The sequence below is a fragment of the Lonchura striata genome, chromosome 14 (assembly GCF_046129695.1).
Source record: "Lonchura striata isolate bLonStr1 chromosome 14, bLonStr1.mat, whole genome shotgun sequence".
NCBI classification, from domain to species: Eukaryota; Metazoa; Chordata; class Aves; order Passeriformes; family Estrildidae; genus Lonchura; species Lonchura striata.
The window spans coordinates 18,906,442-18,929,787 of NC_134616.1; the positions used below are offsets into that span (position 1 = coordinate 18,906,442).

The following is a 23,346-nucleotide window of genomic DNA, read 5'->3' on the forward strand; positions in this document are numbered from 1 at the left end:
TGAGGGGTCAGACATCAGACACTGTATTTGTAGTCCCAGAGAAAAAGCTCCCCTTTATGAAATGAAAATTGCCTTAAAATTGTTCATCAACAGCAAGTATTTCATTCTGAGCAAGCATTTTTCCTGACAGATACTCATTTATCCAAAGAGCCAGTATTTCTGAGGAATTACTTTACACCTATAAAGACTGAAGAACAAACCATACAAATCTCTATCTGGATTCTGGAACCAGTACAGGCTACAATAAGCCAAGGCTTCAGCAGGACATGCTTGTCTAATGCTTATTCTTCATCATTTACTCATTCATATAACATGTTTTATAGTCAATTAAAATATATCTTAAAAGAAATCTTGTTAACACAGCCCACACTACACTGTTCCTCACACCAAACTCGGACAAGAGAAATTCAGGAGGCAAGAGTGGCCCAGGATGACCATTATCTCAGGGAAGGGACTTCATTCATCTGAGTCCAGGTCACTGTCTCCTGCAATGGAGTGAAAATCCTCGCTGTCCTCCTCATCCTCAGACAGATGGACCTGACTTAACACACTTGGCCCAGACCGCTGCTGCTCTTCCTCCTCTTCCTCTTCTGAGATCTCATAGCCTCCAATGCTGCTGAAACTCGTGTCTCTTGTGTTGGACTTTGGGTCTGGTTCTTCGTAGCTGCCATAACTAGAAGAAAGAAGAAAATTTCAAATTAGTTGCTGATACCATCAATTCTGTATTTAACTGCTTAAGAGTTGGCTTGAAGTCCTGTGAACCCTAGGGAACCACTGCACATTTCAATTCTGTCACTGGCCAGCTTTTTAAAACAGAAACTAAAGAAAAAACAGTTCTCCAAGGAAACAATTCCAGTATCTTCACTCCACTCTGATACACTTCAGGCAGGAAAAACTGATCGCTCCCACAGCTTCTGTCACCTTCCCTGCAGACAGAAAGTGCAGGAATGTTTTCAACCCATTCTCATCTTCTCCAGTACTTCCTGCTGACTCTGGTCAAGATCCTGGGCTGGAATGACCATTGCCTGCCAGCCCAGCTACCTTTTAGCTCTGATGCCTGTGATTTATTAGGCAAATATCAATAATGACACTAAGGAACTGACTTCCACAAGTAGAAGAACAGAGAATCAAATACTTATACTCAACAGAATGCCCAAAGAAGGCAGAGTAGGTTGCTGTTCTCTTGAATGCAAAAAAATAAAGCTGATACTGTTGTACTTTTAATTTTCTAATAATTGAACACCTTCCAAAATACAGAAGATGCATATTCCTAGACTTCTGGACTTCAACTAAACAACTGAATTTCAAGTCAGGACATACTTGTTCTTAGAGGGAAAAAAAAAAGTCAATCTGTTAAATCACTTTTTAACTTCAAAGGCATCTTGTAATTGGATATAGCTTGTAAAAACCTTTTTTTGTCCTGCATGAAAAACCACTACAAATATGCAAGAAATCATCTAACTTAAAAGAAAAAAAATTGTGGTTTTTTTTCTAATTTAATTGGTATTTTTATTAGTGAAAATATAACAGCATCCCAAATTTCTGTCAGTAAGACTAAATGGTTTTTATGATTGCAACAGTAAGAACAGTCACAAGTTAACTTTAAGCAAAATATTAGATATTCTTCAGGTTTTTATGATGAACACTTCAAAAATCTTTTAAGAGAAGAGATTTTAACCAGTTCTAATTACCTGATATTGCTGTCCTCCATTACATGAGATGTCTCCCCACCATCTCCTTCATAGGACATCATGCTTTCTTCATTGTCCATGCCCATCCGTGTGTTCTCTTGAAGAACATGAGGTTGTTTGGGTCTCACTGCATTGGGCTCCACATCTGAGTCACTGCCACTCTCACTCAGCTGGATAGCTGTGTAATGACCAAAGTTTGGTCACAAACTGACAGGTTTGTTCTGTCACTTACATACCCACTACTGTCTGTGTTTAAAGGCTGCAGTGTTGACTGTAAGGAATGTTTACAAAGTCGTGTCTCCACACGGCAGCAGAAAAGGTGTCTGGGAGGTGACACCACTTACTGAGTGCCCAATTCTGATGTTATTCCAAAGCAATCTCATTACCACCATTACTCAGAAAGGCCTTATGTCTTGTCTACTCTGAAAAATTCCCCCTTCTTCCCTCCTAATAATTTTCAGAAGTCATTGCTAAATACCACTATATGCTTTTCTGCATAAGTTTGTATTAAAACATAGAAACAATCTGAATAACCTCTGTACACCTCTTCCTGTTTGTGATAACATTGCTTTTTATGACAACATTAACATTTTACATTTAACATTGATAACCCTATTTCATGTCAAAATAAATGTACTTTTACTAGACTACCCATTCCTGGCTCTGCATACCAAATCATACTCGCAGTGTTTTCAGAACCATTTGCAGTTTTACTTTATGACATACAATCAACAAGATCTTGTCTTAACTCTGCTTTCATGTGTGTCTGTACATACAGCATTCTCATTACACTTTTGTTTTCAGTCCCATTTGTGTTCATCCAGTTTCCTCATCTTGCCCCTTTGGTCTCTGCTCTCTAGAGCATGTTTTTGTGATAGAAGCATGAGATCAGCTGGGTTAATGAACAATCAGAAAAGGACACTTACACGAGAAAGGATTATCTCCCTCTTCATCACTCCCATCATCATCATCCTCTCCATCAGACATAAGCAAGTCTTCATACAGGACACTGGCTTGGGTCTGCTGGGCTGATCCTTCTTCTTCATCAGCAAGGTCACCATCTGCATCTTCAACTTCCTGGGTCACACAAACAGGGATGATGAAGATCCAGCAGCATGCTACCATTTCTATCATAGATTTCCCACTCTATCCACTCTGAAGCATTGTGTCATTTTGCAGTGCTAACTTTTCCAAACTGCATTTCAGAGCCTGTCTCAGGGCAGCAGGCACAACAGACAGCTCTGCAAGTCAGCACATACACTGTGGCTGGGATTTCTGTAAATACACTCACTGGGGCTGGAGTCTTGGGCTTGCCATCATCATCCTCATCAAATCCTTCAATATCCACATCAGAGTCTTCCTCGCCCAGCCTACCTCGTCCCTGGCGCATCTGGATGGGAACACAAACAGCAGTGACACTCAGGAGGGCACTGCTGACATCACCCAGAACAGCAGTGGCACTGAGGAAGGATATACTGGACACCACCCAAGGGGTGTGAGGGACACCTGGGCCACAGAGATGGGTGTGGGAGTACAGGAAGGGAAAGACAGAAAGGAAAATATGTGTATCACTCTCAGAGCAAGGATCCTTTTTATTGCAAGATCAGAGAGCACAGTCTCCACACACTTCTACCTGATGTGCTCATCCTTGAATTGGCAATCTCCAGCCTTACAGACCAGAGTTCCTTGTTCAACTAGTTATTTCTGGAAAATAGCACTAGGTTGTAAAAAAAGTGCTTATTTTCATAATATACTTTAAAAGCATACAGCACTTCCCTCAAATATTTTCCTGTCCTTCCCTTCCTGTTCTTCCCACAGTCCCCATGAGTCCAAGATAAAGAAAACATGCAGATTCTGTCCCAAAGACTATAAATTTCTACAGAAAGCTTGAATACTTCCAAATCTAGAAGGCATTCACAAAGCTACAGATGGCTACAATACTACACAGAACTATTCATAACCAATCTCTGTTTGCCTGCATTGTTCAGAATAGCTCTCACCAGTCTTTCTGGTATCACCTTCAGTCTTATGACTCCTCACTTTCTTCATCCTACTAGTAATTTATTTTCATAGTCCTATTACTGCATATCCTTCTGCTATTCTCTCTCCTTCAACATTTATTGTTTTGTTTAATACAGAATAAAGACTAAGGAAAAATATTCGTGGTTACTGTAACAAGTTCATTTCTAATTATTTAATCCCTTTAACCTGTGTGCTTTTTCTTTTCCTTTTACAACTATGAGGTATCTACAGTGGCAACCATCTGTTCCAAGCTCCTAATTATCATTGGATGCAACCATAATAATCTAATTATGATCTTGTGAATCTGTAGAATATCCTTCACCATTTCCCTATTCAGAATTAACAAGGGATTGCATATTAACCCTCTGTAGCATGAGTCACCAGGTTTCTACTTCCAGAAGTAGTGAAGCAAATAAATACCTGGCCTTAGGCAGATTCTTTTGCAGCTTTTGAGTCTCTGTTTTTTGTTTTGCAGCGTCTCAATTCCCAGTGCTTTTTAATTTATTTTTTTTTTATGTTTGCCTCAGAGCAAACAAAATGAAGAAAATATCATAACTTTTGGAAGAGATTCCCTTCTCTGCTTGGAAAACCTGATCTTTGTCACCTGTTTCCTACAAACTCATTGCCTCCTTTTAGTAATTTGCTCATACAAGACAACTCCCCAACCAGATGAGAAAATGGAGGATTCTGACCTGAGTTCCTTGCTTCCCTGTGGTAGTGATGGGAGTGTCCATAGCAGACAAATTGCTTTCATCTTGATAGAATGAAGCACCATGGGACACACTGAGGGAAGTGCTGGTATCATACAAATCTGGTGGCTAAAGTATAGGTGGAAACAGGAGACAGAACATTCTCAGGCACTGAACTGAGACTGGAACAGTATCTTGAGAGGCAAGACTGGGACTTCAGGACTAAATGCATCTTTTTTGGCACAGTGTTATATTATTACACACTGTTTGGTCAAAATGAGCTAATTATTCTTAAAGAACAAATGGGGTAAATGCAATGGCTCAAAACATCAGCTTTGAAATTTGCCAAATAGCAGATTTTAAAATAGAAGTCAGTATTTCTATACAGTGCTATTCTACAAAGGCCAAAATCCCAAATGGGCTCCAAAAGGATTCAATAAATGTGTAGAGAACAGACCTCTCTGCAGCTCATGACTACAATGCTCCAGGTCCAACACAAATTTAAGGTGCCTGAACAACCAGTTCCCAGAAGCAGAGAGGGTTTGCTGAAAAAATGATCACTGCATGTTTGCATCCACCTACTTCTGTTCTCTGCCAGAGACAGGAGACTTGATTACATCAACCTTTGGTCTGACTCAGCATGGTCCTTTTAATTTACTTCCTTATAATGGGAACAGTGTTGCAGCCCCAAATGCTCCAAGGAGAACTGGGAAAAGTCTAGCACATATGAAACAGCAAAGCTTCAGCTTCCAGTCAATCCTATGTAAGTCACTGTTTCAACCCCTAGAGCTGACACAAGGAAGAAAAAGGGGACTTAGATAAAGTGTTCCAAAAGCTAACTTGCAGTTTTCATGCAGATTGATCTCTGAAGAGTTAATGAGGCATTACATATTAAGATTTTAATGAAGTTCCCTTACTATACACAGTTCATAGGTAATGACAATACTGAAAGTCTTAAAAGAACAACAGAAATATTTCTTACATTAGGAAAAACAGTCTTCCTAAGATTTAAACAGCCATGCAAAGCACAGACAGCTCTCAACTGTATTTGCTTTTTATATCCTGGAGGCCAACCTCTGAAGACCCATATGGGGAGACAAATGTTGGCTGTCACAACTGCATTTAAAAAAGGGAACTAAAGCCATGCAATCTCCACCAGACCTGCCATCTGTGGCAAGTTTGGGAGTGTGGGAAGTGGGGCTGTACCTCCAGCCAAGAAGCAGAGGGAAAGGGTGACAAGGTCAATGGAGAAGCTCAGAGAGCTCTTTCCTCTTACCAAGGACAGTTCCCTGCCCAGGCCTCCTTTCCTCTCTCCTGATCACCAGCTTGGAATAAAATCAGACCAAGTAACCTTGCTCTTGGGAAGGAAACCATCAGATAGGAGAATGGCATCTTTGTCCCTCACTCTCTTATACATTGGGATCACCACTGATACCATTGAATTCTTAAAATATGTCAACAAATAGTTTCAGTAACTCATCTCCAAATACTTTCTTACAGCCCAATACTTCCTATTGGCAGGAAGGTCTTTTCCCATGATACACAGTTTTAGCATTCCCAGCCAGATGAATGTGATGATAATTTCTAGCAAACACTTTCTACCTCCCTAAAATGCTACATTTTGAGTATTTTTGTGGAGAGAGATGGGTGGGAGAGTGTTAAATATTGCCCAAACCCACCTGTGTCCTCCTGCTATCCTGGCTCAGCCATACAGTCTTCTTGCCTAAACAATTTTTAAACTTGTTTTTATCTTTAAAATAATCTTAAATTGTTCCTGAACTTCAAGCCCTTCTTTTCTGCTCTGACTTTGCTAAAATTAAATGCAACTTTCCAGACGTAATTACATCAGACTTGCACAGAACTGAAAAATTATTGGTCTACAACTGCGATGAACGTCTTTCTATACCACAACATTTGCATTTTATCATTCAATTATCAACACAGAGATCTTTCCCAAGGCCTATGACCTTTTCAAAATAAACAAAAGGCACATCTCGGACACTAGGATGACACCCCCTGCTTTCCTAGGCAAATTCAAAGATAATTTTATTTTTCATTAATTAACTTGTCATTCCTGGTGAAAGTTTTTAACTGATGTTTTTAAAAACAACCAAACAACCAAAAATAAGAAGAATTATGTTTAAAAAAGTCTAAGTAGCTTATAAATCTTTGACAAACTGTAAACTTTGAAAAGAAGCCCAGCGTGAACTTGCTCTGTAACACATAGAAAATACCTGACACACACAATTATCTGCTATAAAATTATAAAGGTTAAAAAAATGTTATTTTCCACTAGAACTGGAACGAAGAAATGTAAAGAATCCCAGCAATGAGGTTACAGTTGGACTTCGCTGACCTTATTAGGGAGTTCTTTACCCACAGCAATGAGCCTTTCCAACAATACCACTACCAAACAGCTCCCTGGATTCCTCTCAGCACTACATCCATGTTTTGTCCTCATGTTCTCCTTACCTGTCCACTGCTTGACTTCTGGGGGTTCCTAAATGTTACACTTGCACAATCCTCAACCTTACAACCAGCACTCAGCTGTACCTGCCTGTACACAGCTCATCTGCAGACCAGAGTTACAACTTGCTTGGGAAATCTCTTTTGTTGTCTTAGGTTCACTCTCTGAAGCATCTAAACTGCTTCTTATATTTATTTTTAAAAAGCAAGTGTTAGCACACCATCCAACAACATATTCTGCTAAAAGACAAACTGCAGACAGATGGAGAACATAAAACGAAGAGGAAAATTGGGATCAAACACTCAGGAGATTGAAACTAAAAGAAAGAATGCCTTGCTTGGTCACTTGCCTGTGGAGTGTAGGGACCAGGGGTCATAGGATCAAGACTTTCCAGATCTGCCTCCTCCAGTGCTGCTTCTTTAGCAGTGGAGATGTCTCTCTCAAGTTGAGTCAGATGCTCATCATACTAAGAACAAAAAAGCTTGCTAAGGTTGCAGAACAGAAAATTCAAACTGTAAATATTCCACCGAAGTTGCCCACATACCTCAGCTAAAGTCTGGTAACAGATGTTTACAATCTCCTGGGCTGTTTTTGTGTACTGGCTGTCTGACCCTGTAGTAAGAAACAAATCTCTTTATACAATCTGATGTTTTTTCAATTCCAGCTGCCAAGACAGCAAGACAGGTTTTGCTTACACAGGACCCTAAATCCCAACTCCTGATGTAAGGAGAAACACAAAGCAGAGCTCACATTCAGCTAAAATAGTACAACCAGTTTGTTCCAGCATTAAAAGTGTGATTTAGGACACAGGAAGGTTGTACTTCGTCTCAAGGAAACTCCCAGAAACAAATAATTGGATCAGAAACATGTACTGAGCAAGCAGAACATCCTCCCCAAATGTAACTGCACCATTCTGCACCAGATGGTAATAAAGCTCCATTTGACAGTGAAAACAGCACTGTTAAAGCATCTCTTTCCTCAAGAAAGGGAAACAATCATCAGGTTTATGAATCACAGCCTCAGGCTTCAACACACTTTGGCAGTACAGGTGCCCAGATGAATTAATTTAAGTACAAAAGGCAGCTGAAGCCTCATTTCTAACACCTACCATTGTACTTAATGCTGTTGGCAAGGATGAGGTTAACATCATCCAGGAAAGTCTCCCTGTTCTGGTATTTGTGTTTGGAGATATTCTGGAAGAGAATTGTCACCCAGTAAGTGATCAAGTCCAAACACCTCTCAAGAGACTGCTCAGTCCAAGCTACACACCTTGCGGATGGTCTCCAGATCCATTGGATTAGCAATCACCTTGTAATAATCAGGAACAAACTTTTTGTTAACTGGATGGTGAAACGGCCAAGACTGAAAAAAAAAGAAAACAGAGAGGTTTAGAAAGCTCCTTTGTAGGATTTTCTACAGTTTGAGCTACAAATGTCATAAAACAAGCCTGCAGAACTGATTAACACTCCAAATGTATTTAAGGTATTTATAACAAGACCCCTTGAATCCAATCATTTAGGTTCAGGAGGGACACAGAGAAAAGATCTACCAGCTGGATTTTTAACTAGGCCTGTTGATATCTGTTCAACAGTAGGAACGTATAATACAAATTAATAATTTTACAGAAGACTTTTCTATTTAATAGCACTGTTTTTCCCACAACAAGATCAGCACATTTTGCACATTACACACTATCACTCAAGATACATACATCTGGAACTGCCATCATCTTTTGAGTCACAATGTTATCCAAAATGAAGGAGAAGGCCACTTGATCATCATCATCCAGGAGAGGATTAATTGCTTTTTCTAATCGAGCCAGTTTATCTTCCTTCTGCAAAAGAAGTAGGGAAAATCAGTGGCTGACCATAAACTAATAATGAACTATCATGATACTCTGTCCCAGAGAGACTCCCATGCATGTTTTTTATGAAAACACTTGTAGCTAATAGGGGGTAACAGTCAACATATAAGCCTATAGATAAGATAAAGAAAATAGGATAAAAAACAAACATCTGATTGGGTTTTTTTCAGAAAGGCTCCCATGGGAACTGTTTGAAATGGTAAAAATTCAAATGTCTCCTGGGGTAGAAGGAAGAATTCCCTTAAATTTTCTACTAAGCTCCCTAAACCCCTGTGTTTTGCCTATGCACATCCTCTATTTGCAAAGTCTTCAACCACCCCTGATTCCCCCTCCATTCTGACCACAACACATTCATAGAACTTGCCTCTTTTAGCTTTTCATCACACAGGTCAAGCATGGACTGGGATATCTGTGTCAGTGAGTGCTTTGGCCCTGCCAACACACACAGCAAGTGCAGCTTGATTAAAAAGACCTATCACAACATGATTTATCTTTACCCTTAAAGCATCACTGATAGTATTTCCAGCACAGTTAGGTGTATATACTCAACTATATTCTTAATACACGCAGTTATTCAAGTTCAGCATGCATTTTATATGAGAAAAAGTTATTTGTACTAAATAACATTTTGGGCATACATTCTGGTGAAGTGTGGAAACCCTTTGGAAAGCAACTGTGCCTGTGGCAAACTGGCCTCCAAGCCCTCCACCTTTGCCAAATATTTACAGTATAAATAATGAAATTTCTGTTTCCTTCCCGAAGTCCAGTCACTGAAACATAACTGCTAAGGAAGGCAAGATGGACATTTAAGGAATATTCAAAAACTCACAGCTTTAAATAATTTCAGGATTCCTCAGACATAGAAACAAGCATTTGCAACAGGACTATGAAAAAATTTGTCCTATTTATTAGGATAAATAAGGGATTTAACTGTCAAAATAATAAAGGAAGCAGCAAAGACACAAACCCAGTGCTATCAGTGTCACCCTCAATGCTGCACAGCCTAGACAGAGTCAGTGCAGCTGGAACATTTTTCTGTCAAATTAGTATTTTTGACAAAGACCTTTCTGTCAGCAGTCAGAATAAAGCTGACCACCAATGAATCAGCACTTTTCCCCAGCAGATACCTGCTCTACCACAGAATCTATGCTTTTATTTTAAACCAGCTTTCTTTCAGTTTTTTTAAAGTAGTTTCCTGATCTTCCCAAATGGGGAAAACGTTTATTGCGACTAAGAATCAAAATATGCAAAATCATGACAGCAAACTCTACTCAAAGCTGCATGCTTCAAGGCACTGGCTTCAATGGGTGTGAGCTTTTCCTATTTGCATTGAAAGATTCATTCAATAAAGCAAAATAATATAATCTACTGAAAACAATGTTTTGCTTAGCTATGAAGGAGGTAGACAGGACTTGAAACATGCAGAAGTCACCCCAAGACACAGACCCATAACTGAACTTCAATTACCACATCGAGGTCATCATTTAGTTGTTGCTACATGCTGGAATTCACTTATTTCTTATTTATTAATTACTTCATTAATATTAATATAATCTTTCAGGTATACCTGGAAAAATATATGCTCGCTATTGCCATCTAAAGAGAATTTGTTCTACTTTTATGTTGCTTTTGTTGACTCTAAAAATTTCACAGCTCATCTATGCACTATGTACTAGGAGACAGAGGATTTCCCTGTGTTCTTACCATTGTATGTGGCACTGTTCTTCACAATGAGCTCCAGGTGCTCCCTGAACTCCTCCCGGGATGGGTACTGCCTCTTACGGACGTTTTCACGCAGGGTCTGTAAATCCATGGGCCGGGTAATGATCTTATAATAATCTTTGACAACTTTCGGATTTACAGGCGTGTGAAAAGGGTATGTCTGAGGAGGAAAAGTAACAAACAGTTATTAGCACAGCTAATCTCAGTTTAACCTCCACAGTTAAACAGGCACTAATGTATAAAACCTTCACACAAACAGTTCCTTAAATGAACCAGGGAAAATAGAATAAGCTCAACCCCATGATGGCAAACACTTTCTTCCACACAATACTTTCTAACATCATTACAAGAAGGAAAATCTCACAGAGATTTTCGGTTGTATTTTCAATGGTATTTTAGATTGCAGCAGAAAAGTCAAGAAACTGAACTTTAAAATTCTCATTTCGACTCGAATCTGCCATTTAATCTTTTGATTTTGCAAGTTTCTGGCAAAGTCTGGTCAGAAAAGAGTGAAGGACAGATCTTCTCCAGCGCCACATATATAAAAGCATTACACACTGCTATATTTCATTCATCTTGTGCTGGTTTTGTTGAAAAAAGTTTTTTTTAAATCACATATGAGCCTTGAACATGTATTCATACAAAACTAGCCACATTCTGGAGTCTACAACACATGCCCTACTTCAACCATATTTCTTGAGATGTAGGATTTGGGTATCAGAGCTTAAACTTACATTGGGAAGATCCCTGATGTCATTGATGATGCCCTCCAAGATGGATGAGAGTGTCACCATGGGATCTGTTCTCCGCCGGTGGATGGATTTATGGGGACGCTGAAAAAATGAGAGACAGAAAAACGAAGACAGTTTCAAGATGCAAAACTTTTACTCACAGAAATCCTAGACAATTTGGCTTATTAACTTTCTGGGCAGTCATGAGGATGCACGAGGAGGTTGCACAGGAGCAGTTAAGGGCTTGGCCAGTTGGTACAAACAGAAATGGAGGTGCTGCAATTGGCTCAGTAACACTTCACTCACGTTGAGATAATCGCAGTGCACCGTTGTCCCTACACGACGCTTCTTCTTTGGAGGAAGCTGCTGCTTAGGAAACTTCAGTACCAGGGATTTCCTGCGAACCTCATCAGCACTAGATACAAACAAAAAAGCACAATACTTCCTCCAGCCCTCATGTGAATCAAGACCATTTGTCCCCCAGTACTGGCTTTGGTTCCATCTGCCATAATACAAAATGCTCAATTGAAATACTGTAATAACAATTTATGTGAAGCCCTGTCACTTTATTCCTGTGACTAATACACATGTGAGTATTCTGCATTAAGCTCTACGTTGTCTATCCTTATTATCCCCACCAGTATCTCTGCTTTTTCCCTTACCTCTCAATCAGTTGTTTTCCCAGGACAATTTTTGTTCCTTCAACTTTGATGAGTTCTTCATTGTCATTGTGAATGACTGTTTTTTCCAGCTCTTCCTCCTGTTCCTCTGTCATTGCAACAGGATTCGAAGGTGGGGCATTTGTTTGATAGTAAAGAGGGCAGAACTTATTGGTCCTCATGTGCCCAATTGCACCACATGCTCCACATTTTAACTGCAAAAATAGAAAGTGATGGATCAGAATTCAAATATGGGCTCCTAGTTTTGAAGTAAAGCATCATTAAAATCCCCCAGTGTGATTTTTAGTACACCACTAGAACAGAAAATTTCTCCAGTAGCCCGAACCTGTATGGATATCCTTACTTTTAAGTCTGGACGCTCTTTCATTTTCTTGGGCTTCTTTTCTGGAGGGCCCTTGAGTTTCTCTTTCTCTTGGTTCCGCTTTAGCCGCCGTAATTGCTCCTGGATCCTGCGCCGCTCCTTCCGCATCTCCTCACGGTGCTGCTCATCAAACAGGGCAAACTTCCGTCTAGGTGGGAGAAAAAGAATACAGACATTTTCCAGCCTAGTTCCTGATTTGCCAGGTACTCTTCTGACAGCTCAATCACTGCATGAAGTTTGTGACACCCTCCAAATGGACAGCCATTAAATCTCTTTCTCTCCACAATCACTGTGCTGGGCTTCTGCGCTCAATTCTACATTTCTTCATGCCGTCAATGGAATGAAGCAGGCCTATAGGCAAGGTTAAGAGACAGGAGGAGGAGACCAGGAAGGCCTTACATGAACTCCTCATCCTTGGTGGTCCGTATGCGGCAGTAGGCGTCGATGACAGCGGGCTTCCGCACCGTCTCACACCGCACGTACTCCTTCCCGTCCTCGTCCCTGAACGTGCGGTAGATCTTCAGGCGCCGGCCGGTGGCAGAGGAGTTCAGGCTAGTCACAGAGGCAGTGTCATCATCCTTGTGAGAGTTTGCTGAGGCTGCTGAAGCTGTTGTCACAAGGAAATGCTTTATTTGCTTCTATTTTTCTTCCACACTGTAGAAATACTATTGTTTAAATACAGCAGATAGTTTTGGCTTAAAAGCTTTCAAGAAAGTATTTAGGAAAACCTAATAGAAGTCTTTCCCTTGCTTGTTCATGATCTCTTATCATTAAATGAAATCCAGCTGAAACAAAGTTACCTAATTACCCACATAGATTATAGGGCCAGAAGGAACAGCTACAGTCAACAAGGACCCACATGTGCAACCTGAAATGCAATTGCATCTGGCCCTGCAGATGGATTAGTTACAGTGCTTTCCATCATAGGTATGGTTATCTGACAGAAAATGAGGGTCAAGAATTATCCAGTTTTCCAAGGAGTGTTCCAACCAGTGTGTCAACTGAGCATAGAATCTTTCCAGCACCATTCATAATTCAGGTTGAGAGGTTTTGTACAACGTAACACTGGATATCTTTTAATAAGGAAATAATAATCAAAATCCTCCACATTTGCCTTATAAATGATTCCAGTAACTATTTAGGAGTGATTTATTCCCAAATTGAGAATAGGTGGCAACAATAACTGACTCAGATGCAGAGCTCAGCTTTGCTCACACACATTCAACGAATAACAGTGGTCATGAAGTTCATTCACAGGCCAAAAGTTTTACCAGCCAGTCAGGGACATGTCAAGTTCTCTGTTGGAATGCACTTAAAACAAGGACATCTCCAGGAGATACAAATCTGGCAGCTGCCCAATTTACCTCCAAACCCACTGGCACAGCACACAGTGTAACAGACACTGCTATCAGCCTGCAGACTGTGCCTGCTGCACACGCAGAGCTGTGCGTACACAGAAGATCCAACTACACAACTGTAAGATGGTTGCAGGAACTATGTGTGAACACATCTTGAGAAGAATACTGAAAAACAGCTCCCCACTCAAAATAGAATTAAAAAAAAAGAAACTTCAGTAGGAAGAAGCAGTGACTATCTAAAGAAATACCAGAGTAAGTTTATAGCTCAAAATAAACGAAAGATATGAGGCAAAGAATACACTTCACATGCACTTTCAGCCACTAAGTGCTCAAGAGAAGGAAGAACCCCCAGAGAGGGAAAAGCTCCAGATAAAGAATCCACACTCTCTTGAGAGGCCAGATCAGCACACTTTGCAGCCTGCCATAAAGTCCTGCATCCTTTCCCAGGCATAATTCTGGTGGTTGCAATTACTTACACAGCCCTTTTTTGTCTCTCCTGTCCTTTTTGCCCCTGTCTTTGTCATTGTCTTCTCCCAGGAGCATCCTTTGCAATTCCTTCCGTTCCTGCTCTTCTCTTTCCCGAGAGAGCTGAGAACTAGTTTTCTTGTTCTGTAACATATTCTCAATATTCTTTCCCATTTCTTCAAAGTCACTGTCTTCAGCTGAACTGCTATCTGTGTCTGTTGACAGGATCTCAGTGGATTCCAAAACTCTGAAATAGGAGGCATCCTGAAGTCAGTGAATGTTGCCCTCACAAATTAATAAAAAAAAATCGGTCCGTTACCTTCCCAGAAATACAAAGGTAAAAATGATGCAAAGATTTTAGAATTAATTATACAAATCACTACTACAACAGGCATAATATATTCCCTTCTCAGCCGTCCTTCTAACCCCTGCTAAAAGACAATCTTCAAAATAGATGATCTCTTCTTCATTAACAACACCTTAGTCCTTCACCACTCTCAAGTCTCAGGCCAGAACAAGGAATAATGCATGAGTTCTTCTGGCAGATCTAAGACTAGGACATAGGATTGCTACCTGCTACCCAAGAGAGAGATGGCAAATTGCTCATAACAGAACAAAACAGAAAAATGAAAGGAAAAAAGGTAGTGAACTCCTGATGTGTGGAACTGTAGGAGATCTCATGTTGTGACTCTGCAATGCATTCTACCTTTCCAAAATGTCTGTGACAGCAAGACACTAAACCTGAGGGTTTCTATTAACAGGCAAAGGCCTCTTTCTTAGTGCTGTATTTCACAAGCCCAACAAGTTGAATGCACACCTACACCACCACCTATCAGTGAGCCCCAGGCATGCACAGTGCTGGACTTCTGAGGTGGGGACAGGGTGGGGTCCAAGGCTGTGAACATCAGATAAGAACGCACTTATTTTGTAAGTCGAAGATGCGCTGACACTCTTCTTTGTATCTCTCCTGATGTTCTGCCACAGAGAACCGAGAGCCACGGGCAAATTTGCTCATAGGCCCTTCCCCCGAGCGTGCCTGCTCTGTGGACATCGTACGGACCACATCAATCACCTCCCACCGGGACAGCTTCTTTATCTGCACAGAGGAAGAAAAGGAGAGATTTTAGAGACACATAGCTGAGGTGCCTGGCTGTGGATCTCAATTCCCCTCCACATGAAGTCAAAGTAGATGTTTATAAGTCCCTTCCAGCATCAGCTGCTAAGGCCATTAGTGAAGCGTGCAGCCTGCCCCGGGCTCACACTCACCTCCTCTTCAGGCACTCCAAACTTCCGCAGAAGCTGTTTGGCATTTTTGAGGGAAAGTCGGCGCAGATCCGCATCTGTGCCAGTCACTGTCTTCTTCACTGGCTGAGGCTCTTTATCGTCCTGTTCAGAGGAAGATTCAGCCTGTTAATGTTGTAAGAGCCTCTCCTAGGCTCATCTGATATTTTCTCTTCCTTAGGTCCCTTATTTAGTCCACTTCTCCCACATGACTTCCCAGCTATTGCTCCTTGGGAACTATACCTTCTGCTGGGTTGGTTTGTTTGGAATCTTGACATAAGAAAATCCTTCCCCACAACCAGTGGGATCTGCAACACCAGTCACCTCTAGGAGGCACTTGCCCTTCATAGCAGCAATGAAGGCTCGTGTGGTGTTCCAGGGAGCTGTGCGCACCTGCCAGCAAGAAAATAAACAATCATAACCCTGTCAAAGTCCAAGCTTTTATTTTGCACGTCTTCCAGTCATACTGAGAACTTTTCAGCTGACACACTGAGGGTGAATTCCTCTTCTTGATCCTTCAGCTGCCCTGATAACACTTCAGTGAATAACTAAAGTGCTAAGGAACCACAAAAAGGCATTTAAGGTAAGCTTAGCCCTGAAAGGATCTGCAAGAATAATCACCAAAGACAGGTACGAGCTGCCAGCAGAAGTTCCCAGGAAAGTTGTGCGAACATTGGAAACACTGAATCGGACTTTAAATATGTCCTTTAAATATAAGGACCTCATTTTTCTCCCGCCATTCAAGTTTATATACTGGTGTACACACTCATGCATCACTCTGATGATACCTCATCATCAATCTTCATTTGGAAATCTTCTTCATTCTCCTCTTCTGGAGCAAAGAAGGATTTCTCCCCATAACCTGCATCCTGCAGAAAAATGTTATGGCAAAAAAATGAGAAACTTAAGTCTTAAAAGGGTTACTGGAGACAGAACAACAAGTGTCTCTGTGGAGACTTGCCATGCTGAACAAGTAAATTTCCAGACAGCTGTCTGCAAGATTCACAGTGGCCAACAGTAGCACAGATGTCAAACTGCCCAGTATTTTGATGAACTCCATACCCAACAGTGTACTTAACTTAAGAAAAAAAATCTGTCTCTTACAGCCACCTGCTGGTTACTTTCTGCTGTAGAGCTCCAGGTATAAAAATAAACCTTTTCTTGTACCTTCCCTTTAGTACTTTTGAGCACAGCTAATTCAATATTCAGCTAATAGGAGGTAAGAATACAGTGTTTCTTCCTTTAAAACTTAACTCCTTTTTATGCAGCAACAAACTTAGCAGGTGACACAACAGTTAGGCACCTAACTTGCCTACTTTGTAGCAGAATTAGCTTCAGGCAGAAGGTGTTACCTAGGCTCACCCCTCACAGAATATCAGTAATTTGCTTTGGATTTACCAGGATTTACCTTGAGCCGTTGTTCTGCTGCAATCATGCTGTAGTAGGCACAGCACTGCTCTGGGGACACCATGGCTCTGATCTCCTCCTCTGTTGGCAACCTGAAATCCGGCTTTAAAACCCACCAGTTTGAGTCCATCCCTGAAAAATGCACAGGTGAAACACAGGTGCTGGATGCCATCACAGTCCCAGCTTTCACATATATGTATTTGCTTCCTAAACACAACACAGCTACACACAGAGGGAAGGGAATGTGTTTGTTGTGTCTTTAATGAGTAAACCAGTGCCCAAAGGGTATTTAAAAATGCCTAAACTGTAGTCACTTCTCACCATCGAGCATACTTGTGCCAAAAGAAAGTGCACATTCTTAAAAATTGGAACATACAGAACCCCTGTCAGATTGCATTTCAGTTCTAGAAGCTTTCAAGAATGGTTTATCAGGAGATGGTCCCTCCTTCTGCCGTGTTTGGAGCTCCAAGAGCAGCAAAGGATGGCTGACCACCATTGGAATCCCTTGGTACCTGTGCGTTTGAAATCAGCACAGAGCTTCAGGCGCTTGCGGATGCTGCTCTCGGAGTGGGAGGGAAAGGCCTTCTTGATGTCCTCCATGCGGATCCTCCGCGGACGGTCCCTGCTCTTCCAGAAGAGGCGATAGATAAAAACCTACAAAACGAGACCCATTTGTCCAAGGACACAATAAACCAACTCGCACAGACAGTACAGCCAGTGTTTCTGGTGATTGCTTCAGACTTACTACTTAAAAAACATTGTTTCTCATAAATTTAATCAGTAAAGTTTTCCAAGCCATGTGTCTGCTTCAGGTTCAGCTATTTTTGAGAATGAGATGTGGAAAACGTATTTGTCTTGAAAGTTTGTTTTAACACAATAGAAATGTTCATGCTTTGTCACAGAAATTCTGTGAACAGCATGTTTTCTCCTGCTCTGCAAATACCTCTGGAGTTATAATTTTGAGTTAAATTGACAGTAAATGACTATAAATTTTCTCCAAAATATGAACTTGAGGATAATTACTGAATGCTCATGGACTGTCTCAAAGCTTAACCACCACAAGATCTAGAAAATTAAGAAATACCTATGAGGCAACTCTAATTCTGTGCTGTTTGATAGCACAGTGATAAGTTTCCTTAACTAACTCTTAGTAAAACCCATCTAAGTGACATTTTACACAGCACGACCACTTCAAAACTCTAACTTCTTCAGTTTTGCACATTTATATATAATCTCCTAACCTTTTATTCTGGTAACAAAAAGCCTTTATAATTTACTTATCAGATAGGATGCCATTAAAACTGAAGAGAGATTTTATAAGTCTTTGGTTAAATGAAAACAAAAATGGCCTGTCTGGTTAACATCCAACTCTTGTAGTGCTCTAACCTCACAAGAAAACAAATGAAAAAAGGGAGTCACAGCAGGACAATGAGATTCTCAAATCAAGACTATCCACCTGAGACCCAAGCCTATGCCATGGGCTTGCTCTGAAGACCCCCCCAGATGCCCAAATAATCTCTTATCACATACCTGCAGGAAGTCTCTGATATGTGTGTTAGCTCGCTTAGAGTTGGGACCAGGTACTTCATAGAGTGGGCACTCCTGCCCAACTACAAAAATATCCACTAATTCTCGAATGTAGTAACCTTGTCTTGTCCGGATGATCAGGAAATCTGTTTCAGGCATCTTATGCAAATAGATGGGGGCCCGGAAAAGATTGTTTTCAAATGCCTGTTAAGAGAAACAAATCAAAGTTCAAAAGTCAAGTTATGATCAAACCTTCTGTGATGCAATCACAAAAAAGATCTCAAAAAACCCAATACCCCAAGGTTCATTGCAATGGTACACCATCATTTATATCACAGCATACACAGATGTGCAGGAAGCAGTCAAGGATGAAGAACAAAAGCTTAAGGAACATCAGAACAAATGCAGAGGTTGGGGGACTCTTTGGACATTTAGAAGTACTTCAGGACCTTCAAGAAGGTACTTTCAAAAAAAAGACAGAAAGAACACATCTGCAAAAGAACACAATAACCACAGAAATCAGCCCAACACAAAATTAGCACTGTTAGTTCTGTCATACATCTCTAATATGACCTAATATCACCTTACCTTTTTCCTGTGGTACAGAATGGAAGAATTATTGCTGCAACACAAGCAGCTAGCATTAACTGAAAACCATTTATATTTACATTTATGGATAATTAGCCAGGTGGTCCTTGTAACATTCTTAATTCCTCTCTCCATCTCAAATGTATATATTTCAACAACACAGTGAGGCTCAAAAGCAGAAGTCTGTAAACCTGACTGGCACCCTAGAAGTGCAATTCTCAGAAGGTACATATAAAATCCTGGACTGTAAGAAATCCATTTTTTCTATCCCCTCCAACACTTTATTTACTGAGCTCTCCAGCATTCAAGTAGCTTTTGGTTTTCCTCTCAGTCCTGTAACACTATTTCTAATACGAAGCAAAACAGCAAAGATTCACTTCCTGCAACTCTTATAACTCCTACAACAACTTTAAAAAGCATACAACTGAGATTAAAAAAAAAAGAAAGCTAGGGACTGAATTACTAATAGTAATTACTATTACTAGTATGCAGAGACATAAACTGGAACTAAAAAGAAAGCTAGTTTTTTGGGTTTTTTTTGAAGCTGAGCATTATTTATGACTGAATAAATATGGCTTGTAAAAGGTACTCTGCCTATTATGTCACATCCAGCTTATTGGTATTTTAAATGTCAAAACCTCATTTCTCACCTGCAGTAACTGGCCTGGATGCAGGGAACCCAGGAAGGGAGATGTGTGACAATAAACAGTCTCTCCATATTTACAATCTGGAGCTCCTGGATCTTTGCCAGGTTTCTGGAAGGTGCAATGGAGGTTCTGTTAGCTCTCAGTGAGAGGCAGAGGGAAATCACTATCCAACAGCAGAATCTGCATACTCACCCTCTTGTAGTAATTTTTAATCTTTGTTGCCATGCCAACCTGCATCATCAGAGGGGCGTTCTCCTCACTGTACTCAGCGAGGATGAGATCTCCATCCTTGCCAGTGAGGTCCTGTGGTGTGCGCATGAAGAACATCTCGCCCCCGCCCGAGGCCTGGCGCTCCTGCTCCCTCATCTGCGCCAGAACAAGGGACAGCGTCAGGAGAACGGCTCCAGCAGCCCCGGAGCCATGGCACGCTCCCAGGCACACAGGAACACTCTACCTTGGCCTTCTTCTTGATGTGCTTCAGCAGAGGCTGCACAGCGTGGGGCCCGGGCTGGGACAAGGCGCCAAAGGAATATTTCTTCAGGGGAGGCCGATGGAATTGCCGGAGCTTCATGGGACCCATGTGGGTGGGAAAGAAGGGCTGGCGGAGCTCCACGGCTGGGATGGAGTGCTGGTACAGAACACAAGCTGTGCTAAGAGGGACGTGCACCACCTCAAAAGTCAGACCATCCTCCTATCCATTAAACCTTAAATAAGACAGCCCAGGGGTATTTTTAGGTCTCCTAGCAGAAACACAAGTGCATTGAAATTCCCTTGTCATCATAAATGCTGCCTTTTGACTTGAAAGTGCTTACTTCCATATAAAGAGCTCTCCTTTGCGTACAGAGAAGGCTTCAATTTTACTATTTCAAATGGTACCCAATGATGGGATCTTCTTACTTACTAGGAATTACATGTAAAGCCATTATCCCTATCAGTGGAGGAGAAATTAATTTGGAATTACATACAGTTTTCCCATTACAAAAGATGCTAGAGTCAGATGAGGTTTTAGCAGTCATTGAATTCCACAAAGAAGGAAGAAAAAACCATCATCTCCTCACCTAGGGCTAGTGAGCAGTAATCAAATTAATTTTATAATATTCAGATTAAGACACACATAGCAGCAGAAGTACAAGCTGCACCTCCTTCTCCCCTCCCACTATTGGTTTACAAAGAATACTACATAGTAAGACACCAAACAAAAGCATGGCAAGTAGGACACAGAAAGATCAAGCAACTAAACCTCAGTTTGATGGGGCAATCAATAAAAATTAGTTCAAACTCCTAATTTTAATTGAACATTAAAAATATCTATCATGAACATTTAACTGACCTGCTGTAGTCTAAATTCTGTTTTTCTAAAAATCTTCAGTCCTATCCTCACAGCTAGAAATCTCCTACCAAGACACTCAAGGTCTTTCATGCTCAGTGAAGACTATTGTGGCTACCTGGATGATGTTGCCTCCAAAGGTTCCTCGAAGTCCCTGCTGTTTGGGGTAGTAAAACTCATCATTGGAGAGGTTCCAGGGATCCTTCACCTCTGGCTGAGACATGTTCTATTTCAATTTTAAACACAGAGAGAGAGGTGTCAAAAAAACCCAACAAAGCTCACTCCTTCCTCACCATTCCTAACCCTGGCTATGATACTAAAGCTTATGCTGACCTGCTGTGGTTCTTCCTTGATGACACCTGTTTTTCCCAACAGGATCCGACTCTTCTTTAGAGAAGATTCTTTCTTGTTCTCCTTGGATGGAGAGTTCAAAGTCATCTCTTCCTTTTCATCAGGAATTTCTAAAAGCACAAGTTTACATCCCTACCTTTCCTCTTCAAACCAACATGCATGCAAGTCAAATTAAGATAGCCACTCCTAAAACACATTAAGAGCCAGATTAATCACACTGAATTTAAGTTTCAAGGTATTAATTTTTGCTTTCCTGTCAGTGCATTTAACTTGGAAGTTGAATAAAGGTTACTAGCATTCCCACCTCCCGCTCAGGCCTTTGACTTGCAAATTAACTTCAAAAGCCAGAACAAAGGAAGGCCATAAGTCTTGCCCCAGTCCATTTATTTCCACTGCAATGTGATTATAAACCCTTGCTTTCATTTCCCCTTGTCTTTTCCTACTCGAGTCAAATTTCTGGACACCATAAACGTACCTAGAATTATGTTTTCATCATTTGGATCAAGTGTTAAGACAGGGGGATCCAAGTAGGTTTCCATTGCCTGATCATCCCAGATGATATTGTCTTCCCAACGGCCATACACTAACTCTTCATTATCAATTGGGAAAATGGAGTACCAGGGCTTGTCTTCATCCAGGGAAACTGCAACAATCATAAAGTAGAACCCTTGAGAATTTTATACACAGAAAACTATTTCAGCCTTGGCAGAAAACTATTTCAAATCTCAAGCCCACATCGTACTCCCTCTACCTTCCCCATCTTTCAGGCTTCCTGAGGCAGAACCTCTAAAAGGCAAAAGAAAACTGATCTTGAAAGCAAAGAGGAAGCAGAGCCCCAAGCCTGAGCTTTACCAGTGTGTGGGAAATGGATCTGTAAGGCATTCTTAAAACTTGATAGAAAGGTCACACAGTCTTGTACATCTGATGGAATGACACTGAGTTTTACATCCCTTGTATTTCACTACTCATCAAGACTGATAATGGAATAAAATCTTTTAAAACTCCTCTCAGCTACCCAGTCTCTGTAAAAACAAGGAAAACCAACACCAACACTCAAATATTTTGCTCTATTGAACCATAGCCTCCAAAATGTTTTATAGCAAACAAGTAGCCTTTCTACCACAGAAATAAGTGTCAAATGCACCTACTCATGGGCCATTACCTTGCTGTTCAGGGGCCTTTTCCTTGCACTTTGCTATGCCCAGGACTCCTGCCACATTGGGTTTCTGTGCTAGAGGAATTGGTGAATTGAGCAAAGAGCCACTGCGGTTCAAACCTAGAGAAAAGGAAAACAAAAGCAAGGTCAGCTTGAGTGGGAGGGTCAGGGGCACTGTAGGGCATTAAACCAGGACTAGGGGGTTGCATGGAGAGTGAATTTCAGCCTGATGGACCTACTTGCTCATATCCCAAAGAGTGACATGTGTCATTAGAACTGGGAAAGCTTAGAAAAACACACTCCACACAGAGCTGACTGCTAGAGTCTGCAACCTCTTCAAATAATCTCCAATTCACCCACCCAACACCTCAGTGTCTTGTACTCACAGCTGAACACTAAAGAATTGACACTGGTACCCAATAAAGATCTGACAACCCCATTAGTCTTTCCTTGTAGAAGCAGGGCAAGATATGACAAACAGAAGACAAACATTCATTCTATGTGAACAATTTCAATTTAAAATGCATCCATGTCTAAAAGAAGTCTGAGGCTTATAAGAATTGTTACTTCCTATCTAGAAAAAACAGAATAAAATTTTTAGTTGAGGAGAAACTTCTACATAATTCTTCCGAATAAAAGCAAAAGTAAACAAAATTCCACTAGCCTATAACAAGAGGAAATCCTAAGGGCAGCTTTTCTTGATATTAATGTAGATGGATCCAGCATGTGGTATTCTACATGGAAAGAAGAAAGACAGAGCTGGGATCGGGGATTTTTTAACAGAAGTCATCTACTCTGTTTTTGGAAAGGAGCTGACTCTCATAATTCTCAGAGGGGCTGTGATTTTGCCAAAAAGCATTCCCAAACAGAGGGAACCATGTTCTACATTTATACATTATACATGTATAATGTATAAATACGCAACTGTACATGTATAATTTTACTAAGTGCTGCAGTTGAGCATCTAATGAGTCAGCTCACTACAGCAAGTAAAGTTGGTGTCAGAGCCCTG

At 40.9% G+C, this 23,346-nt stretch overlaps 1 protein-coding gene across 4 annotated transcripts in view; it reads right to left on the reverse strand.

Moving 5' to 3' along the window:
• Positions 1–23,346, reverse strand: part of TAF1 (TATA-box binding protein associated factor 1) — a 30,161-nt gene continuing 6,815 nt past the window's right edge. For 2 of the 4 annotated variants that reach the window (XM_021534537.3, XM_021534539.3), the window contains exons 9-40: positions 22,341–22,454; positions 21,654–21,821; positions 21,161–21,288; positions 20,946–21,053; positions 19,955–20,128; positions 19,693–19,866; positions 19,504–19,608; positions 18,269–18,469; positions 17,251–17,392; positions 16,740–16,870; positions 16,120–16,200; positions 15,575–15,724; positions 15,317–15,436; positions 14,971–15,146; positions 14,062–14,297; positions 12,627–12,834; positions 12,210–12,375; positions 11,849–12,060; positions 11,493–11,601; positions 11,190–11,288; positions 10,438–10,615; positions 9,098–9,165; positions 8,581–8,703; positions 8,139–8,231; positions 7,978–8,062; positions 7,414–7,481; positions 7,219–7,335; positions 4,406–4,531; positions 2,983–3,081; positions 2,618–2,768; positions 1,692–1,869; positions 1–673 (exon numbers count right to left, since the gene is read on the reverse strand). In XM_021534537.3, the coding sequence (XP_021390212.1) occupies positions 457–673; positions 1,692–1,869; positions 2,618–2,768; positions 2,983–3,081; positions 4,406–4,531; positions 7,219–7,335; positions 7,414–7,481; positions 7,978–8,062; positions 8,139–8,231; positions 8,581–8,703; positions 9,098–9,165; positions 10,438–10,615; positions 11,190–11,288; positions 11,493–11,601; positions 11,849–12,060; positions 12,210–12,375; positions 12,627–12,834; positions 14,062–14,297; positions 14,971–15,146; positions 15,317–15,436; positions 15,575–15,724; positions 16,120–16,200; positions 16,740–16,870; positions 17,251–17,392; positions 18,269–18,469; positions 19,504–19,608; positions 19,693–19,866; positions 19,955–20,128; positions 20,946–21,053; positions 21,161–21,288; positions 21,654–21,821; positions 22,341–22,454 (4,505 nt within the window). In that variant the 3' untranslated portion in view covers positions 1–456. The remainder of the gene's footprint in view (positions 674–1,691; positions 1,870–2,617; positions 2,769–2,982; positions 3,082–4,405; positions 4,532–7,218; positions 7,336–7,413; positions 7,482–7,977; positions 8,063–8,138; positions 8,232–8,580; positions 8,704–9,097; positions 9,166–10,437; positions 10,616–11,189; positions 11,289–11,492; positions 11,602–11,848; positions 12,061–12,209; positions 12,376–12,626; positions 12,835–14,061; positions 14,298–14,970; positions 15,147–15,316; positions 15,437–15,574; positions 15,725–16,119; positions 16,201–16,739; positions 16,871–17,250; positions 17,393–18,268; positions 18,470–19,503; positions 19,609–19,692; positions 19,867–19,954; positions 20,129–20,945; positions 21,054–21,160; positions 21,289–21,653; positions 21,822–22,340; positions 22,455–23,346) is intronic. The other 2 variants (XM_021534538.2, XM_077786603.1) reach the window with 1 other exon arrangement.